A 20,712-nucleotide genomic window follows, 5' to 3' on the forward strand; every position below is an offset into this window, starting at 1 on the left:
TTCTCTCACTAGGTCCTCTTATTGCAAAACAAACAAACAAACAAAGCATCTTTCTTTGTACAGTTGTCCGATGCATGCTATCTTTTGGTAGAAATTGTGGTGGTCATGACAAGTTTACAATATGCATGCAATTAAGTGCTTCTGGACACCTAGGAGGACTTGCGTGGTTCATCGCTACGTAACCTTCCGGTTTTTCTTTTTTTATTTTTTGATTTATTTTATTAAGCGGTGGGGGAGGAGGAGGATTCAAAACTGTTACATTAATTTAAGGGATGATGAGTTTTGAACTTGGGATGTAGGCGTTGACCTCCTGGTTCACTAATGCATTGTCATTTGTAAGTTTTTAGCCACATGATAATGTATTATTAAATTGAAAAATCATTATAACTGAAAACCCATTCCATATTAATTGCCCTTGGAAGGGTAGAGGGGATGGAGGAAGTGGTGAATTTGTTCACAAAGGAATCTCAAGCCCTCACAAATTGATATAATTTATAAACCTCACATGTGAGATTGGGCCTACTTTGTCCCCAAACTTCTATACTCGGATGAAGACTTGAGACGTTTACATCGGATGAGACATCGTCTTTTCCTTTGTTTAATAAGATGAGGTCCAAGAGGTCAACCCTACTTGACATAAACTTCAAACCCTAAGGTCATCTCAGTTTCTCGCCCCACCAAACTTACAAGCGCCAATGCAAACTCAATGGGTCAAATTGATGAGTCCTTGAGGATGTTTGATTCCACGTTCGACTAAGGACCTTGGTGAACTTTTTGGTTCAATTCTTTACAAGTTCAAGGCTCAGTACCTCCGAGCATTTACATGTAACTGCGAGACGAGGCTTCCCTGGAATGATAGGATTACACTACAACTAAAAGAAACACACACACACACACACACACGTATGCATGCATCACATAATCGTTAAGAAATGGTAGAGCGCGTACACACACACACACACACACACACGTATGTATGCATCACATAATCGTTAAGAAATGGTAGAGCAAGAATAATGCTGCTGCACCCACAAAAAGTGCACTTCATAATCACACACACACACACACACATATACATATGTATGTATGTATATATATGTATATATGCATCACATAATCGTTCAGAAATGGAAGAGCAAGAATAATGCTGCTGCACCCACAAAAAGTGCACTTCATAATCAATAATTTCTGGATGCTAAATTGGCTGCTGGAAACAAGAAAAATCCTTCTAAGGATACAATGCTACAAGTCTTTAACGTTGAATGATTTTCCCAAACTTCAAATATATTTAACCATAAACATCTTTTTCATCAGAGCTTAACGGTCTCTAAAAGATAAGCCATACAATACCCATGAAAATGCACGCCAAAAGAGGGGGCAGGAGAGAGAACACCAGATTGAGCTTCATATCGCATGCTAATGCATTCAACTGGAAGTGTCTCCCATAGTAAGAGGACTAGAAGCAAAACATGGAACGGTTTCACACAACCAACAAGTTTCAATATTCAAGTGAGCCAAGAGACGGTAGCCCTGAAACATCTTGCCCTTCACAGCCACTGCTGTTCAACCTTTGACCCGTATTTGGGCTAAAGGATTCAACTGCTCGGTGCCCCATTTTGTGCACATCCTCGGGAGAAAGTATCTTGATATACCAAACATTGTTCACAAATGACCTGAATATGATTTCATATATTAGTGAGACCTCAAAAATGTCTTATTACTTGTTGCTCCCTCATATAATGCATGGTTAAATATACTTCAGTAACTGCCTAAAAGGAAATGTTCAAGAGAAGACTAAAGAAACTATTCCTTACGGGTCAAAATGCCTTTTCGATATTATTTTCAATAATAAAACACCTCGTATCATGCATTCACATTTAACACTTCAATAATTCAACTTAAAACCTCTCACTCTGATACCATGATAACATTTGCTTGTTCCCCAAAAATGTAAACCATATTCCTTTTTATTTTATTTTTTTTTCTATACAATATCCAGTAGTTTAACTAGTCAAAGAATTAAATTAGTATACAGGTAATCTAATGGTAAACAGAGTAATATGTAAATGATCTGAGAACTTACTCCCATGGATCGTCTCCAAGGAGAAGCACATCATCCTCCCTGTCAACGAATACAAGCTGCCAGCCTGATCTAAGACGATATTCCAACTTCCCCTCAATTCCAAACATCTGTCCCAGCTCTTCTCGCAGCTCATGATAGCTGCTGAACCGGGAGATGTCAATTGAGCGGCCAACCGACCCTGACTTGTAAACCTGCACTAGCAACACAGTATCATCTGTCCACCAATTTTTAAAGATGAAAGCAATAAAATTGAAAAGCAAAAACACCTAATTACTTTCAGCTCACACCTTGACAAATGTACAATTGTTGGGGGTTGGTGGATCAACTTGCCCTGCACCGTGCAACAACTCAGATGAGTCTTGCATGCAACCATACAGAGAGCTCTGAAATCCTGAGTTCCCTAAAGGCATTGAAATGTCAGCATCATTTGACGAAGTCGCAAAACTGGGTGCAGTGTTTGGGAATAGAAGTCCAGAAGATTCAATATTAACACCAAACAGAGTAGGATTATGGGTATCTGAATTTAAATTCTCTTGCTCGACTGCGTTGTCTTTCTCGTTAAATGGTGGAAATGACATTGAGTTGGAAAAAGCATTGGCTTGTCCATGTGCATACTTAGAAGCCCAGGATTGTTGAGGTGACTGCTCAGTTGGCATTGAATGACCAGCACTGGACATGCTCAAAAGATTTCCGCTCCCCTCAGGACACAGTGTACCAAGCATGTTCTGTCTAGGAGTAGTAGATGCGGAGAACTTTGTGCTTGAATCACTGAAGTCTGATTTTGTAAATGATGGAGATGGCACATGACTCTGATGGAGCTGTTCATTTTGAACCTTGAGTGCATCCTGATAGGCGTTTTGCTGTTGCTGCACCTGCACATCAGTTTGATTGTTAAATTGTTGCTGGAGAAGTTGCTGAGGCATATTCTCCATCGAAACTTGTGGCTGTCCCTGCAGGATATTATGAGGGATTGACTGCTGAATTGCTTGCTGTTGCAACTGCAGCATCGGATTGTGGCTACCCGGCTGCTGAACATATTGAAAAGGCTGCTGAAAGTGCATCATCTGTTGTCTTAGTTGATCCCCACTTCCTAGATTCTGCAAACCAGCAGCCAACATGGACTGGTACTGCTGATTGTGATCATTTCCAATCAATGTCGAATCCAATCTCTGTTGCATCCATGGAAACATACCAACATTTTGAAAGTTCATTGACTGAAGACCTTGCTCCCCAGCTCCCCCCCTTAGCCACATTAAGCTATTAGCTTCATCTCTATTATCTGCAGTAACAATGAACCAAGAAGAACAATTAAGCTATTTGGACTTTCTAATGCCCCTACGAAGCGAGTTTTTGTGGGTAAAGGAAACATTACGTCTGCCTTTATAGTGAATTATATAGTATGCAATGAAATACCATGATTTCGAGTCTTGACCAGAACAATACAAATTCCATGGTCTCGACTGAAAGCATGGAAAGTAGAATTTTAAATGGGTCATGCTGTCTCAATGGAAAACGGAACCTTTTGCATGTTATGTTGACATAAACAAAACCAATATGATGTATATAAATGATTCACCGATTCTTAACATGAGTATTAACAATTTAAAGGCAATGACATTAGTATTATTACAATTTAGAAGGCAAGAGCAACTTAGGAACTTTGTAGTGAATTTCATAAGGTCCAAAGCCCCATAATACACCAGAGGTTTAAGTCTAAATATGCAAGGCCTAATAAAAATAGAAATCAATACCCCTATGGCTGAAGACTCCAGTAATAACACTTTTTTCTTTCATCAGAGTACAGAGGTCCTTTAGAGCATCTCCAAAGGGGCTAGGTATCCCATGAGGCACCTTGCCACACCGCCATTTTGGGTCTCCGAGGAATTAGTTAGTATTAAGGTAACTTTACCTCATCCCTCACATAAGGCAAATATACCTTGTTGAAAAGCATGAGGTAAATGGGTAGGAATAAAAGAAATATTTAGTGACTCAACATGCTCCTACTTGTTCCTAGTTTCCAGTATACAATATATTTCGTGACTCTACTTGTTCCTACTTTCCACCATCCACACAAATTTATAATAATGGTTTCTACCGTGCCTCATCACTTGCTGGGGGGCAAAATATTGATAAGGTAAATGGGTAGGAATAAAAGAAATATTTAGTGACTCAACATGCTCCTACTTGTTCCTAGTTGCCAGTATACAATATATTTCGTGACTCTACTTGTTCCTACTTTCCACCATCCACACAAATTTATAATAATGGTTTCTACCGTGCCTCATCACTTGCTGGGGGGCAAAATATTGATAAGGTAAATGGGTAAGAATAAAGGAAATGTCACTTTTTGCAAGTAATGAAGAAATGGTATTATACTGCACCCCTTGGTGAAATGTTATTATACTTCAACTAGGTTGTTAAACTTCAATTTTGCCTCAAAATTATACCTCACCCCTTGGAGATGCTCTAAGGCATAAGGAAATGTTACTTTTTGCAACTAATAATGAAAAACTGAATTTAGCAATGCGGTTTTGCTTAACGTGTCCTTTTGGGTGCAATGCTCAACAGCCCTGGGGTCTGGCTTATTGTCTCTCTCAGTACTATTGTCAGCTGGGTCATGTTTCCTGAACCTTCCTATACTGCTGCCACCTAGGTTGTTAAAATTTGTACACCTTTGCCTCAAAACTATACCTCAACCCTTGGAGAAGCTCTTAGGCATACAGGAAATGTTACCTTTGGCAACTAATAGTGAAGAAATGTAACAAAAAGTTTAACTCGAGTGTCATGTATCCTCCATTTGGGTCCTAATCTCAACAGCCTTGGAACTGTCTTATTGTCTCTCTCAGTATTACTCAATTTCTTAAACCTTCCCTTATGACTTCACCTAGGTACAACTCTCATTTTCTTTATGCATTCTCAACACCCAATCTTTTGTTCCTTAAGTCAGTTTCGTGCTAAAATCGTATTCAACCGACTCAAGACCTCTCCTCAATCACTTTGGCGTCATAGAGAGAGATAGAATGTCATGAAGTAGATCCGAGGAGAAAAGCTCCTCCATAACATTACCAACATTAAACAGCTTATATCATACATAAAGAAAAGTATTTTACTGGACCATTTTCAAATTCCAAATCTACACTTCTCCATACAGAAATTTACTTGAGCTCATCGATATCACTCAGAATTAGCCTATCAAACAAAAGTGTATCAAATTTTATCAACTCAATGCCAAAAGGAAAAAAGAAAAAATTGAAAATCGCATTGAATTTTTCTGAAGATAAAGGCACCAAATAATAAAACCACATTTGAACATATAGACTTTACCATGCAAAGAAGAGGCCCCAGGAATCCAAGGACGTTTCAGTCGAAGGGGAAACAGTGATGGGTACATGGGGAAAGTTGTCAAAGGCTCAATCTCCCATAACGATACCCTTGGCTGCCTCTCACCTGAAGTTGACTCATCCCAACCAACCTACACAAAGAAAAGAACAAACTGTTAAGAACAAAACTTTATGCAAGGCAGAAACAAAATGGTCCAAACTCGTAAATCATGGTACGAGTCTAGAAAGTGCACCAGTAAAAAATTACGGTATGTGGAAAAAGATTATGAAGAAGGGTTTAGGTGGTTTCAAGGTGTGAAATCTGAATTCCTTTTTTGTCTAACTTTTCATTTCTTCTTTCATATTTCATTTTCCAAATCAAATATTTTGTCTACTATTTACCACATTGACCATTTAGTGGTGAAAGAGATGGAGACTGCTTAAGGGCCTATTTTGAGCTTTTAAAAAAGAAAGAAAAAGTGAAAACTCTTGATAATGGCTTTGAAATAGCATAATTCTTTGTAGAATTTTGCTGTGATTAACAATCAGAGTGGACAGATACAGATGAATGTTGAGATATTTGGATTCGTCTCAAATGCATGAGGGAGGTCCTTGAACTTTCAAGCTGAGATGAGGTTAGCACAATTTACACTTACAAAAGAAACCACGAAAAATACAATCTGGTCTTTTGATAGAAACTCAGTTTTGATGTGCTCAATTGTGATTGAACTAAATTTCCGTAAACTATTAAAAAAAAAAATTAAAAAAAAATTGGTCCCATAGACAAGTTGTGTCATTGTATTACAGGCACAAACATAGGGAAGTAGATGGAGATTTGTTCTTCCTATCAGAGGTCTTAATCTTTCATTAAACAGCATTAGATATATAATTCTTACCCACCACATTATATAGAATTATAAAAGGAGTCCAGGGCGTAAAATCACAAGAAAATGCAATTGTATAACTACAGTACACAAATTATGCATCATTACCTTGACAGATCGCCAATGAGAATTTGGCCACCGAACAGGATCCAAGTCACTTATGCCAGTTATCGTACCCATGTACCTTGACAAGCCAAACATTAAGCATGTCAATTGTGTACATTTAAGTATATCAATGCAACACAGAAAAAAATCAGTTGGTGAACACTATTAAGGAACAAATGTCCATTTTCTGCTCTAAACTAGTTTATTCGGTATGAGTAAAATACACAAATATGCCACCTAACCCTCCATACAATGCAGTCTCGAAATAATGCCCAAGCATCATGATTAATGATCTTTTGGGTGTTTCAATTCTAGAGAACTTAGTGCCAAAATCAATACAAGTTGTTCATTCTCTTAAGTTATAACCAAACAATAAATTATTATATGGTTGCAAGAAAAACTGTACAAATGACATAGGTGATCATTAGGTTAACAATATGAATATTGTACTTGACCATGAATAACAATACCTTCTGACACTAGACTCTTCAGTCTCAAATAGCATCCGGAATCGCATCCCAACTGAAACACGTGTGTGAAATACTGCTTTAATGTATTTTGATAGGGGTATGACAAACTCAGATGGACTAGCCCTGGACATCATAAACATATAAGCAGGTGGGGTGGTAAAAGCATTGCAAGGAAACAAATATCTGGACTCTTTGCCACCTTGGATTATAAAAAACTGTAAAACAGCTATTAGTTGAAGCTGCATGAGCCGCAGCTGCAAGAAGTCCAATATGCATGCTATCGCTTGACAAAACAGAAGACGGCATCACAGTTTGTGGTCGAGTGGCATGACGAATCCCCAAAAGAAGCTGATTCTTTTCATTCCTATTATAGGATGTACCCAGGATATCAACGCATGATTTTACATGCATATAGAGAAGTCACAGGAAAAGAGAGACGAAAGACATACCAAATAAAAAGAACAGAATCTCCAGCAACAAGTCTTTTGGCACTAACAAACACACTCCAGCCTGTAGTAAGAAGATGTCGTTTCGGCTGTCCTGCAAGAAGAGCAAGGGATGGAACAGGTCAGTTTTCAAGAATTCCCTTAATCAGTATGAGGCGACCACCAAGACAGCATCATCCAGTCAGCAGTCCAGAGCATTTTTTCTTTACAGTGGTTTCAGCAATAAAGATTCCAGCTTGTTTAATTATTAGAAGAAGGCAAGAAAGGGAGGATGCAGAAAACTAAAGCGTAGTTTATCCATCAAGGAATAATTTGAAGATATTACATTTAAAACTGTTCCACTTAAAAATAACAACAAAAAAAACTAATAAAGGAACAAGTAACAACATTTAAATATATTAGATTTAAAACTGTTCCGCTCATGTATTTCATCCTCCTTTGGCCCTCCCTAACTTTAAAAAGATTTTATTTGATTGTATCTTTGCTCATATTCCACTAAGCAATACCATCACCGCCATCTTAACACTCGCTTAAGAGGCAAGTTTTGAGAATAGAGTAGCCTGCTTTATAAACTATAAAGCATAAATCTTGAAAAATCTTAAAAAGTTTACTTTTGAAAATTTAGTTTTTGTACAATCACATAACACTGTAGGCATTGACAGTGGAAGCTGGAAAAAAAAATTATCTTTATCTTAGGCACACAAATTTACAAAGTAAGCTTATTTTTGTTATATTTTATTTACTATAATTAATAATTCATTAGTTATTTGGCCTTGTTTACAGTAATCTAGGATATTTTATTGTATGAGATTTCTATACAAAAAGATCTAACTGTGGGTTAAGATAAATAAATATAAATAAGCTAAAATGAAGATTACGGAAACCACCAAAAAGGTTTCGGATAGCCTAGTATTTTCTCAATGGATCACATTCTTTGATTTGACAATAAAGAATTGAGTTTATCCTACTTTGCCTCTCTCTCCTTGATCCCTTTTTTTCCTTAAGCCTCTACCCCCTATTTCTCTCTTACTCTCCAGGTTCTTCTATTCTCTCTGTACTTCCTGTTACACATCAATTTGGTGCCAGAGCATCTATCAAATCCCAAATTCAAATCATCCTTTTTTGCAACCATTCCAGGCATCACCTATTCAACAAAACCTAGTAATTAGCCACGTTGGATCCACCACACGTGCACAAACCACTGCATAAACTGTGTATTTTATGCATGCCACAATCTAATCATAAGTAGTTTCTTTCCCCAAGAATAAGAGACATCATAAGAATCAGAGGAAGAATATCCTCTGTTTCCTGGTTCTGTCATCTGGAAACATTGCAGCACTCCCCCACAAAACAGCAGAAGTTCTGTTGCTTGGCCTCATGCACTGACTATCACGGAACTGCTCCAACAAACAAGGGCACCACAGGTCTCAGAAAGAGCTAATCTAATTGAGCACAGTAGTGATTGTCAAACAGCTCATCCAACATGAATCAAAAGATGAAAAGCAACCACATAGCAGAAGATATGTGTTATCTAAGTGCCATAAATCTATCAGGGAACCTGGCTGTGTAGAAATACGAGAACTAAAGAATACAAAGAAAAGAAAACAAACTTAAAGCACTTGGAGCTGGCAACCAGTAGAGCTCAAAAGCTTAAGTCGTTAATGAATGGACCAGCATTGTGTGTCAAGCAAATAGCGGGAACAGCAGGTCAAACTTATTAAAACACAGCTCCATTGTTTTATCGATCATCCATATAATTCAGCTTCATCCACATCTTACAGCCAACATTAGCAACCCTTTCCTTAAAAGAGCTTCAGCATGGATTACATTTACTCTTATCCACAACAATGTTCATTACTAATTTGTAATACCTTGATATTGCTACACACCTTAAAACAATGAATGGTTGTCTCTTCACTAATTCAGGTGACTAACTCAGTGTGAAGGATCACACCAGGTAGATAAAATCTGTTCAAACAACACCCCATTGACAAAAATATTGTTCCATGATGATTCAAGTCCACTTTTCATCATAGTGGCAAGTCTTGTGATCCTTAACATATTCATACGACAAAGGGTTGCTTACATCAAGTCTCCATGTTTGAGATTTTGAGTCCCTCGGAAGCAATTCCCTATTCATGCATTAATAATTGCGTCTTATCAAAATGTCTTGTTCACATTAGGAACTTGGGACTTCAATATTCAGTGGCATCAGTGGAAGGGTTATAGAAACGATTATGTATACCATGCCAAGTGGTGTAGGACAGAGTAGGGCAGCAGAAATTAGATAGTTTAGACGAAGTGAAAACACAGAAAACATAAGGTAAAACAATAGTAAAAAGATAATTGGAATCGCACCATGGGCCTCTCACCTGTTCTTGTCCTTTGCACCAAGAATTGAAATTTGAAATCACCCCAAATAAACTCCTATAGCAGGAAATTTAACTCAAGAATTTAACTTATCATAAACTTATCTGTCCTCTATGAGGTACAAAAGGGAGTTTGAAAAGAGCATTATACCTAAGAAATCTTAATCCAAAATAGAATAGGAAATTAGCCAAATCCTTCTAGAAACGGGAAACTTTAAAGAAAACTAGGAAACTAATAATGAAACCCAGCCCTGAAAGTTTTAATCCAATCCTAAAAGGATTTGGATAGTATTCTCATTTTAACTCTTCCAGCAATAAATCCTTAAAACTTCTTGTTCCTCATCGCCAGGGTTATACATTGATAGCTAAACAACGTCCATCAGAAAAATTTAATGACACCGTCAACATAAAGGATACATGACAAATAAGTGGATTAGTCCACTGAGTGATCATATATGTATAACACCTGCATGTGTTATACATTAATGATTTGAACAGACAAAAGTCCTACCCTAGAAGTGTACCTACTATTGAAAATATGCTTAATACCTGAATTATAATCATTAAGGCAGCATGAGCATAATTTTAAAACTTAAAATTACAGTACCATCAAGAAGTTAACTGGGCATCCACTGAACCAGGGTTTTAAGTAAACAATCAATTGATGCGACCATATTTAGCTTTCCATATAAATGTCTATATGGAAAGCAGATCAAATCCCCCAAAATACAATAACCTGACAAACTAATCAATCCTGCAGCTGCATGAATGATTCTAACCTAAAATTTCTTCCATTGCTTGAATAACAGAAGAAGAAAGAGAAACTGCACATTTGTGCTTTCCTCGCACGAATTATGTCTGATGAACAATAGTTTTATGTTGCCAACAATTAGAAGAATACTAGCATTTAAAATAATTTTAAGTTTCAAGTATATTAATGAAGAAATTATTTTTTCGGTTACAGAAGAAATTATTTGTTAAAGCAAAATAGATGATAAACTGAGATATAAAATACCCTAAAATGCAACACAAGAAAGAAATGCTCCAAGTCCAAATCATACCTCGAAAAATATGCCTAAACTTCCACTCAACATCATGGAGATCCCTAGCAATTAGTTCCTGAGCTGGAGGTTGTAGCGAAAAATCCTGCAAGACATTATAAAAATAATGGGGTTTAAATAAAAAGCAGCACTAACCAACTAGAGTCAAATAAAGAAGAAACAAATAGACAATAACAGTTTGAGGAGGGAAGTACCAGTGGAGGAAAAACTTTCTCGGCAGCACGACGAGGAACAGAGAAGCCTCCGTGTGTACTAGTATCACTCGCCGTCAATGTCTTGCAAAAGTAGTTTGTCGGTTGCTTGCTTGGAAGCCCTAACTCCATTGGAAGAAATGTTTCCTTTTGTTCTTGCTGTGTGAGAACGGGTGTGGTTTCAAATAACATTACAACTTATTACGGTAATGCTAAAAATACTTCAACAAATAAAACCGAAAAAAACATAAGCATTTACCGGCGTCAAAGGCTGCAGTGTCATTTGGGCATATACTTCATCTGTCTCCACATCTGCCTGAAATCCAAAGCTTAATCAATTCCAGTTTGGGTTTCAATTTTTAACTTGCGTTCTTTCTTCTATAAGAAATAAGCAACTGAAAGTGAGGCAGCTGAATCAAAATTCAAAAAAGGCAAAGGGAACCCACATGCATGGTCACATTGTGGAGCTGACAGATCAACTGGGGTGGCAAGTTCGGGTAGTTTGGTATGTGGGCATCAACTTGCTTGTTGGTAGTGGCAGCAACCTGGTCGCTGTGGCCCTGCGGAAAGTAGACCACACGAGTCCCAGGTGTCGGCAGGGACACCAGAGGTCCCGCGCACGCATGCCAAAGCTCCGAATTCAAGCACTTCTTTTCCAATCCTCCTCCTCCTGCCCCTCCTGCCATTTTTCAGTTCAATAAACAAAAAACACTAACATTGACAGCAACAATAATAGTAATCAATTACAGAAATTTCAGAAAGCTACACCTAAAACTAAAATATCAGAAATATAATAAACTAAAAGCAAAAAAAATTATTCAAAAATATGGTTTTTACCTTCATGATCCTGCTGACCCAACCCTGATGTCGAAAGCTTCATATCACTAAATATATATAAATATCAACCTAAACCTTGCCCTAATTATATTTAAAAATTCACACATAGAAAAACCCTAATCTGCAAAACCACCCTCACCAACAGAAGAAAGAAGATGGAGTTCCTGACTACTACTACTACTTCAAGCTATCCAATTTATCCATCCTTCTCCACGAAATTACCATCCTTTTCTACAATTTGAAGCCCCAAACGGAGGAAACTGGAAACCCCTCCCCTCCCTCCATGGAAGCATCACGCTCTCCTCTAAGAGATCGCCATGGAAGCAGAAGAAGAAGAAGAAGAAGAAGAAGAAGCAGAAGCTCGAAGCTGATATTTGTTACTCAAAAAGCTTTTTCCTCCTCCTTTTCCGGTCTATCACCGTCCATTCGATTCAAACCCCCCAAAAGCCAAAGAGAGAGAAAAGTAGGGAGAGAGAGAGAGAGAGAGAGAGAGATTTTGCCTTGAAAGTTGCAACTCAGAGTGCCGAACAGAGGAGAGAGAGGAGAGAGAGGGAAAGGGAAAGGAAAGAGTAAGGGTCTTCACTCTTTCCCTTCTTATAAGGGTCCCGACCGAGCTGGACCTCAGACCACAAGAGAGTCTGGGAGCGATACGGGAACCTCTCATCATCGCCGTCCAGGGATCCGTACCTGTAAATCTTGACCGTTCAATATGGGACTGATGTGACAGTATCCATGTGCCACCATACTTCAGTGGTCCTTGTCAGAGTACGGACTATGTCTTACTTTAATAAAAGTTGTTTACGTAAGTATTTTTCAAGACAAGTTCCCATGACCGTATTATTCATTCATGCTATGAACTATCATCACGCTCTGCATTCACACATCACACGCAGGGACAACGTATGGCGTTAGCGTCATATGCAATTTGCATGTGAAATAATTCCGCTTGTAAGCGCTTTTATTATTAGTGAGTCGAGATTTTTAGTAAAAATATGTAATTATCAAACATTGTTTAGAAATTCTTTTAGAGATCTACATGCGATTTTGATAGCATTTTCAAACAGGCCATAGAATAGAAGATGAGCGAACCTTTTATTTAGAATGGTGAGTGGTGAAACCTTACAAAGTGATTTCAATGTATAGGGGATTTGCGAAGACAAAACTATCGTAGCATTTGATGTTATGGAAGTGAAATTCAAAGAATGTTGCAGCATGACAAAGTGAGTGATAAGAGCATCTCTAACGGGAGTCCATATTTTAGGGACTTAAAAAAAATATACGTGTCTCTAAAAGAATATTAGCTCTAATGGAACTGTCAGTATAAACCTTAAATCTAGGGACTAAAGGTGCGTTTGTTGCACTAGATTATTTCGGATTGAATTTCAACGATTAAGCTAGACTGGATTATGGTTCATTTAGAATTGCTTTTAAAATAACTAAAAATAGTTTTTCTGTGAAAATGTATTTGGAACCGATCTTTAGTAAAAAATGAAACTGAATCCTCACAAAGTACTTGAACTAAACCTTTCACCAAGTCTTTCTTCTTCTTTGCAACTAAATCTTTCACCGAGTCTCTCTATCAACGTCACCGTATATCACTGTCGGTGACAATGCAACCGTCGTTGATGTTGTAATTTTCGGTTGCAGCGCATTTGACGATCTGGGCTTATTCTGTGCCTTCAGAATCGTCTGCGACGCCATCTTCGTGCTGCTCGACCACACCGTGTCGTTGCCGGGCTTCTCTTTCTTCGTTGAATAGGGCGGAGAAAGGTCTCTGTACAACCCACCTAGCATTTTGACGACTACCTACTTTCTATCTCCACAGTTACAGAACTCTGAAAACCCTATGGAAATTAAAGCTTACGGATTAATGTGAATGTAGGCGGGTTTGATGGGGATTCAGTGGAAAATAAGAAAAGGGTTTTTGGAGGGAATCAGTGAAATCAAGATTTTGTGGTTCAGATTTGTAGCGAGATTTATAGATTGATTGGGATTTTGGAGAGAAGGAAGGAAACAAAGCTAAGCAAGGGTTGCTCTCACCAGTTCATGGGAAATAGGCGTTTGGTTAGGTCTTTTAGCAATCCCATGGTTCAGCGGGAGACTAATTTGCTAGTCTCATTTAACTTAGTCCTCAGACATAACAAACATGGGATAGTAGTCCTAGCGAGTCCACTCCCACTTAAGAAGGTTAAACAAATTTGCCCTTGTTAAGTTTCACTAGACTCGATTGGGGTAGCTAAGCTTATTAATCCGTGTTTGGTGAGAGCACAGACAATGAATTAAGCCAGACGCGCTCCGACTAAGGGCATCAACTTAGATAAACCCACCAAAAAGCATGAGATTGCTAATCCTGTTTCCAACATCGTTTGCACGCCTTTGTCGTCTGCACCTCCTACTCCCACACCTATGCCTAGATCTGAAACCACCCCCACCCACGACCTAAATCTCAAAATTCAACCCAAAAAATTCGAAACAAAAACAATAAAACCCCCAGAAGCACCGACAGACGAATCCTCCACACAAATTCAGAACAAAAAAGTAAAATTTCCACAAAATCCCGATATTTTCCGAAGAAAAAAAAAGTCAGAAGAGGCGTTAGGTGGAGAGCTCCGACGAACACTCAGCACAAGGAAACGGGGGAGAGGTGAGGGAGAGAGTGGCAGAGGGAAAAAAGGGCGGTGAGGGAAGAGGGGGGAGGATTCTATAGAAAATTTGAAATGAAGAGGATTGCATTAAAAAAAAAAATAGTTGAAACGGAGGAAAATAGTGAAAGGAAGAGGGAGAAAGTGGCACAGGATAAAGAGGGATAAGTTTAGATAGAGAGAGAGAGTATTCTAGAAAAAAGAAAAAGATAAACTAATAATTAAATATTAATAAATATGAATTAAATAATAAAACAATTTAGTTTGTTAGTTATCAAGTTTTTGAGTTCTACATTGTACTAAATACTTCATTAATATCGTCTAATTTAGTTATTAAATTTAATCTAATCTATAATAATTTGTTGCAACAAGCACATTCTAAATGATTAAAACATCATTGTTTATTTTGTAGCCGTTAGTCTAATTAGTAAAATTACAAAAAACTAAAAAACAAAACTGTCATAGTCGTTGATATCCCACCAATAAATAAAAGAAAAAGTTGCGGGACCCGCCCATTGAAAGCTGCACAGCATTCTGAGAGTTCCATCATATGCTTGGAATTTCACCTTACTCAAAATAAACTTGGGCCCCACCACATTTGAGAGTACCTACGCAGTCCACAATTGTGAGGAATTTTTTGGGGCTGGGAATTCTAGCACATTGGAAGCCACAAAGTTCTTAAATTTAAGGACATACGGTGGTGAGAACAGATACAAGGATAAGCATTGGAGATATTCTTAGGTAACTATTTATCCTCTTCTGTGTACGCAAGCCTATGAAACGAAGTTTTTATATTGTAATAAGAATTCATTTAAAACACATAATTGGATTGAAATGGATAACTTATTAAATTAAACATGCGTTAAAAAAAGGAATTATAAAATTATGACCACCTAGAGAATAATAAATAGATTATTCATGACGAATAATTATCCATTTAAATCCTCCTTAATATGGTAAAATTAAAAGGGATGGATTTCTTTCATAGCTAATCCTCTTCTAATCTCCTCCAAATGAATAACCATTCACTTCCACCTTCAACATACTTTGGTTATCTATTTCGATTCAATCATGTGTACCAAACCAGCCGTAAGAGGACTATAAATTCAATATTTATTATTACAAAGCTCCGTACCAATACCAAAAAATTTAAATTGGTGCCATGATCGAGCGCATGATAATTGGCTAGTAAATTGTAGAGTACTAACAACCTCTTTAAAATTATTCAGTTTTGTCAACAAATTTTTTTTTTGGAATATTAGATTTTTTTATTTATTAAAAACACCATATATAAGACACTATAATTGATGGCCAAAGAAAGACAACTCAAAAAATAAACGTGAATATTGAGAACAAAAGTTGTAGAATTAAAAAAAAAAAAAAGAAATGTTGTATATAAAAATAAAAAAAAACTCGAACAAAATGTGACGAAAATTCAATTGTGTGTTTGTTTGTTTGTTCTGTAGAGTGACAATGTTATATTTTTAGCCCAGGCCTAATCCAACACCAGCCCAGCCCAACCCTCCACCCCCACCCACTTCCCATAATCCCACAGGCAGGCATTTCTCTCTATCCATATCCACTGTCTGTTTGCTCTGTATTCTTGTGCAGAAGAACAACAATGGCATTTAAACCAGCCATACTGCAACACATGAATCCTTCAATTTCTTGCTGTCTGAAACAACCCTCTGAGTTTCAGCAGTCGAGAGAGAAGCCACTGCCACTGAAGGGTTTTGAGTTCCATGTCAAGAGAAGAAGAATAGGAGCAATGGCAGCAATAAGCTGGGTGGCACTGCTGGCAAAAGAAGCACTTTTCACAGAAGCTGCTTATGGGTTCGAGTTGCCACTTGTAGCGCCTGATCAGACGGTTGCAGAAGCAGAGGACGAAATCAGAGGGCACGCACAAGCTTTGTTGGAAGTGAAGGATCTGATAGAGTTCGAGTCGTGGAGAGAATTACAGGCAGCTCTGAGGAAGAGCTCATCGTTGTTGAAGCAAGATTTTTACACCATAATTCAAGGGAAACCAGCAAGTGAGAGGCCCCAACTCAGGAAGCTTTATACCGACCTCTTCAACAATGTTACCAGAGTAAGTAACCCCATTCGTTTTTCTTTTGACAAACGATAAGATAATTACAAAGAATATAAAGTGATGACGTAGCTTTGTCGTGGTACTGTGGTGTGAGTGCATTGTGAAAACTTGGGTCTTTCTTTTCTCTTTACAAGCGATATTATGGGACGGGTGAATTAAACTCGGGTCTTCGGGGGGTGAATGCTCTTAGTCTGGTGCAAAAAATGGATTCAGTGACTTGACCATGTTTTTGTGAATTTGCAGCTTGATTACGCAGCTAGGAACAAAGACGCGTCGTATATCCGACAATGCTATGACAACATTGTTGTAGTTCTGGATCAAATTTTATCAAGAATATAACTATCAAGTAATTCTTTCCTTCCTTATTTCCTTCCTGCATTTTTGTTGTGCATCAAATGATGGCTTGTAGAGGAAATCGCAAGTAGTAGAGCTTCTTAAGCCGGTCTGTTAACATCGAGCACTTTTGATTACGAGTAAGCTTGTAGGCTTAATGAAAAAATTAAATCACTTTGCCAAAAACACACCCTTTCCGTAAGGTTCCATTTGTTTCGATGAAAAATGCATGACGTTCTTAGCGTAATTTGAGCGGAGTTCCCCCGTTAGTTTCAGTTGCCGAATTTAATTCCTGCAATTTGAGCGAAGTTCCGCCTTTAGTTTCAATTGCCGATTTTTAATTACCCTACAAGACTGATTGTAGCAATTTAAGGGCACTAACTTGATTTAAACAATTTTTTCACTGCATAATTAGCTCACGAGTGACATGAGTAAATAAACATCCTTGAAGTGCAAAATTAGTAAACTGCAAGGTTTATATCGCGACAACTGAGACTGCAGGGATCAAATTATACTTTTGAGGTGTACTACACATTTTCCATGAACAAATTTCACTCTTCTTCTTAATCACACACCAGGTAAAATTTGAGCTCTTACAAATAAGACTTCAAAAAGAATGAAATATAAGAATTTTGAAACGATTTCCAAATAATAGACACCCCAGAGAAGAGATAACTACTCATGAGATTGCTAGCAGATAGATTGTCACTCAAATAAAGCTATCAAACAGTGATTTCCTCCCTTAACTTGAAACTTTTTCGATGATTTTCGATGATTGAGAGTTCCGTGGCAGTGGTGTCTAACCCATAGAATGTCGTCCAGTCATTCACAACCATGCCGGCTTCTATTACTTCACTACCACGGTTCAACTAGAGGTACCTGAAGAAGTGTTGAAAGTTCATCCAAGTCCTCAACTGATGAATGTGGATGAACCTGCACCGAGCATTGTCTAAGTTAGGGTTACGGAACATAATACTGGTAGTCCCTCAGAAAATACAGACGGAATGAGACATGTTCTTACCAAGCCACCTTTGTCGGACAAGGCACAATAGCTGCCCACAAGGATGTTGCCAGTAATTGTCTGCCTACAAACTTCTACCCTGAGTGTTTGGGCTAATATTTGAACATTGGACCTAGATGAAGGAAAGCCCAAGGATGCCAACTAAAAGGGGACTTGCTCAAAGCCCAGCACCAAGCCCAAAGGCAAAGTGAAGCCTTCTCAGCCAAGATACAAGCCAAGTGCTTACCACTGAAGTGACAAGTGATGAAGACTAACCTACTACCAGCCAAAGAACACTTTCTAGTGGCATTCCAAGTAAAAAGTTGATGACTCACTACCATTCAGATGCTTTCGGGCAAAAGCAAAGTCACAGTAGTCGGGCTAATTTACCTATAAAAGAAGGAAGAGGCCCCAGAGACAAAGACACTCAACCAATCAAACAAACAAGCATACAAACTCTGCTCTCAAGCCAGATTTGCATCCAAAAGCTGAAATCAACCGAGATTCAGTCCTTTTTAGTCACAAATTATCTCTTGTCCAGTTTAAAGTTCTATTATCTCCTTAAGTGGCGTAGTATCGATTCCCTTGTGTAAACTTATTTACCATCCATCTTTTTTTAGCATATAAACCCCTGTTAATTCAAAGAAAAGCAACTGCAAGAAGTTCAACCTTGCCATACAAGGTGAAATCTTGTCCGAAGCTTTTTGTTTGTTTTCAAAGTTAATAGATCTATTACTTAATGCATTCTCCAGTATGTATTCAAGTCATATCCACATGTTTTCTTACTTAAAAGTCTTATTTGTATCTGGATCTGGTTAGTTTAATGGACATGTCTTCATTAAAAGCAATCTAGGACAAAACAAATTACTTAAGGGGCTCTGGACTCCCTTCATTCGAACATATGAGACCATGAACTACAAGTCCTTGTTTACAAGGCAAGAACAAGAACTTAATGTAGACTTAACTTATCCACGACAATCCTTTGATAACAAGAAGTTCGAGTAACTTGGGGCATAAGTAATCGACTAAAAACATACTTGTTCTACATCTGCTATACTAAGATAGCAATGGCAGCCTTACACTTAGTTAGTTTTGATTGCGAGACTCAAGACCTACACCTAAGGCCCCATAAAGACACATTTCAGAACTAACAATGTCCTCTTCTTGAAGTACCTCAACAAGCAAGAGCCCGACTACACATCCAAAGTGCCAATCCCTTGGGGAACTGTACTGAGGTCCGATGATCCTTCTCCAGAGAAATCTTCGCCCAAACATAGTTTTGGCACACCCAGTTAGACATTCATAGTCTTGTATGCCAAGAAAAAGAAGGAAGGAGAAAACCTTCAAGCATAACACATAATACGGGCCACCCCAGTGTTTACCAAGATTGAGCATGACAAATCGTCCAGAAGATTTTCCTTCCCTGCAAGGACTAGCTATTTTAGAAAGCCCAACTTCATCTGAGAAGTCATGAGGGAAAGTAACCAATGAAGATTTGCAAGCCACCATGGTACAAATGCTAAAAAGTATAGAGAATATCATTCTGAAAACCAGAGGAGAAGTAAGCAGACTTTGTTCCTTAACAGGGAGTATGTAAAGAAGATTAGATATGAAGTACTCTACTCCAAAGAATGGTTATGCCAGGGAAATGATGAAGGAATACAGCCCTGAGAAAAAACCAGTTATCCCCATATTTCCTATGCTTGAGGAAAATAGGGATAAAGGAAAAAACAAGGAAGGATCTGGAGCTAGTTAGCCAGTATTAAAGGAGATCTTGGAAACAGAGTTGCCCTACCCCCTATTATTTTCATTAGGTAGTAGGGGGCAGAGCGGGCAAGAAAGAAAGAAGTATGAGATGCCCCAGTTAATCAGAGAATCTAGTGGAAAAGGCGAGCGGACCAAGGCAGACAAGCATCCTCTTTATAGGCCCCCACCATTGGCCAGAAATGAAGGGGATGCCAAGTGGAGACAACCCGACCCAAAGAAGGAAACCTTATCAGGCAATGATTGCAGCCTGAAATGGGGAGCCCCATATACCCCATACAATAATACAGCTAACCAACAGCTCAGAGATGAGTTAGCTGAGTTAAGAAGGATGGTGGCCCAGAATGCTCAACCTTATGCTTGCCCGTTGTTTAGGATCACTTACCAAAAGCTATACCCGGAGTATATTGATGAGCAGAATCCTTTTCTACTCAACTTCAAGATGCCCGCGTTTTCCACTTTTAGTGGGGAAAATGGCAGTGTATCCTCTAGAGATCACATCTTCAAGTTCTCCAATCATTACATGGCATTTGAAGACAATTCAAATTATAAGTTAAGATTGTTTGGGAACTCGTTGGTTGGCCTAGCATCTCAATGATATTCTCTATTGCCCCCTAATTCTATTGCTAACTGGGGGCAAATGGAGATAGCTTTCCATAAGCAATTCTATAGGATGGAGCCCGATATGTCTATCAATGACCTAGTGAAGATGAAACAATACGAACATGAGTCTATAGAAGACTTCGTGATGAGGTTTAGAAGGACAAGAATGAGGTGCCAATTCCCTATCAATCATGCCCAACTCATATCCATTGCTCAGAAGGCTTTAAGGCTGCCTTTGAGGAAAAAGTTTTATGATGTACAGTTCAATGAGTTACAAGAGTTGGTAATTGCTGCCACAAAGTATGAAAAGCTGTTGCTTTAGGAACATCAAGTGAAGCACTCATCTAAGGCTCATTCTTTCTACAAAAATAAAGCTGCAATTCACCAAGTGGTGTATGAATGAGCTGAGCCAGAACAAAATGATGGTTATGGAAGATAAGGGATGGACATGTGTGCAGCAGAGATGACTACCCCCTTCAAACCTTTAATAGTGAAGGGTTTAGTTCAACCAGTCA

The 20,712-nt window shown here is 38.2% G+C and overlaps 2 protein-coding genes across 3 annotated transcripts; one reads left to right on the forward strand and one right to left on the reverse strand.

Moving 5' to 3' along the window:
• Positions 1-1,142: 1,142 nt before the first annotated feature.
• LOC103933889 (auxin response factor 8) lies at positions 1,143-12,346 on the reverse strand. 2 transcript variants are annotated; one of them, XM_048566407.1, is made up of 13 exons: positions 11,767-12,346; positions 11,376-11,599; positions 11,189-11,245; positions 10,933-11,088; positions 10,739-10,823; positions 7,312-7,402; positions 7,062-7,226; positions 6,863-6,985; positions 6,396-6,471; positions 5,408-5,555; positions 2,371-3,362; positions 2,084-2,274; positions 1,143-1,673 (listed from the first exon to the last, which is right to left on the reverse strand). In XM_048566407.1, the coding sequence occupies exons 1-13, from the start codon at positions 11,807-11,809 to the stop codon at positions 1,499-1,501; spliced, it is 2,526 nt and encodes an 841-aa protein (XP_048422364.1). In that variant the 5' UTR covers positions 11,810-12,346; the 3' UTR covers positions 1,143-1,498. The 2 variants fall into 2 exon arrangements, with proteins under 2 accessions (XP_048422364.1, XP_048422363.1); XM_048566406.1 differs by having other exon boundaries at positions 11,376-11,608; positions 11,767-12,345.
• Positions 12,347-15,934: 3,588 nt separating this feature from the next.
• Positions 15,935-16,854, forward strand: LOC103933887 (psbQ-like protein 3, chloroplastic). The gene is made up of 2 exons (XM_009343589.3): positions 15,935-16,494; positions 16,741-16,854. Exons 1-2 carry the CDS (start codon positions 16,030-16,032, stop codon positions 16,834-16,836), a joined length of 561 nt encoding a protein of 186 aa, XP_009341864.2. The 5' UTR covers positions 15,935-16,029; the 3' UTR covers positions 16,837-16,854.
• The last annotated feature ends 3,858 nt before the right edge of the window (positions 16,855-20,712 follow it).

This window comes from the organism of the source record quoted next, unplaced genomic scaffold (genome assembly GCF_019419815.1).
Source record: "Pyrus x bretschneideri cultivar Hongxiangsu unplaced genomic scaffold, Pyrus_bretschneideri_v1 Contig41, whole genome shotgun sequence".
NCBI classification, from domain to species: Eukaryota; Viridiplantae; Streptophyta; class Magnoliopsida; order Rosales; family Rosaceae; genus Pyrus; species Pyrus x bretschneideri.

What these genes read in the sequence shown, in the direction of transcription:
- LOC103933889 (XM_048566406.1), bottom strand. Translation starts at nt 11,809, where the DNA reads ATGAAGCTTTCGACATCAGGGTTGGGTCAGCAGGATCATGAAG. An exon ending in GAAGAGTCTAGTGTCAGAAG is followed by an intron (nt 6,472 to 6,862) that starts GTATTGTTATTC and finishes TGGCTTGTCAAG; the next exon opens with GTACATGGGTACGATAACTG. An exon ending in CTTGGAGACGATCCATGGGA is followed by an intron (nt 1,674 to 2,083) that starts GTAAGTTCTCAG and finishes AATCATATTCAG; the next exon opens with GTCATTTGTGAACAATGTTT.
- LOC103933887 (XM_009343589.3), top strand. Translation starts at nt 16,030, where the DNA reads ATGGCATTTAAACCAGCCATACTGCAACACATGAATCCTTCAATTTCT. An exon ending in TCTTCAACAATGTTACCAGA is followed by an intron (nt 16,495 to 16,740) that starts GTAAGTAACCCC and finishes GTGAATTTGCAG; the next exon opens with CTTGATTACGCAGCTAGGAA.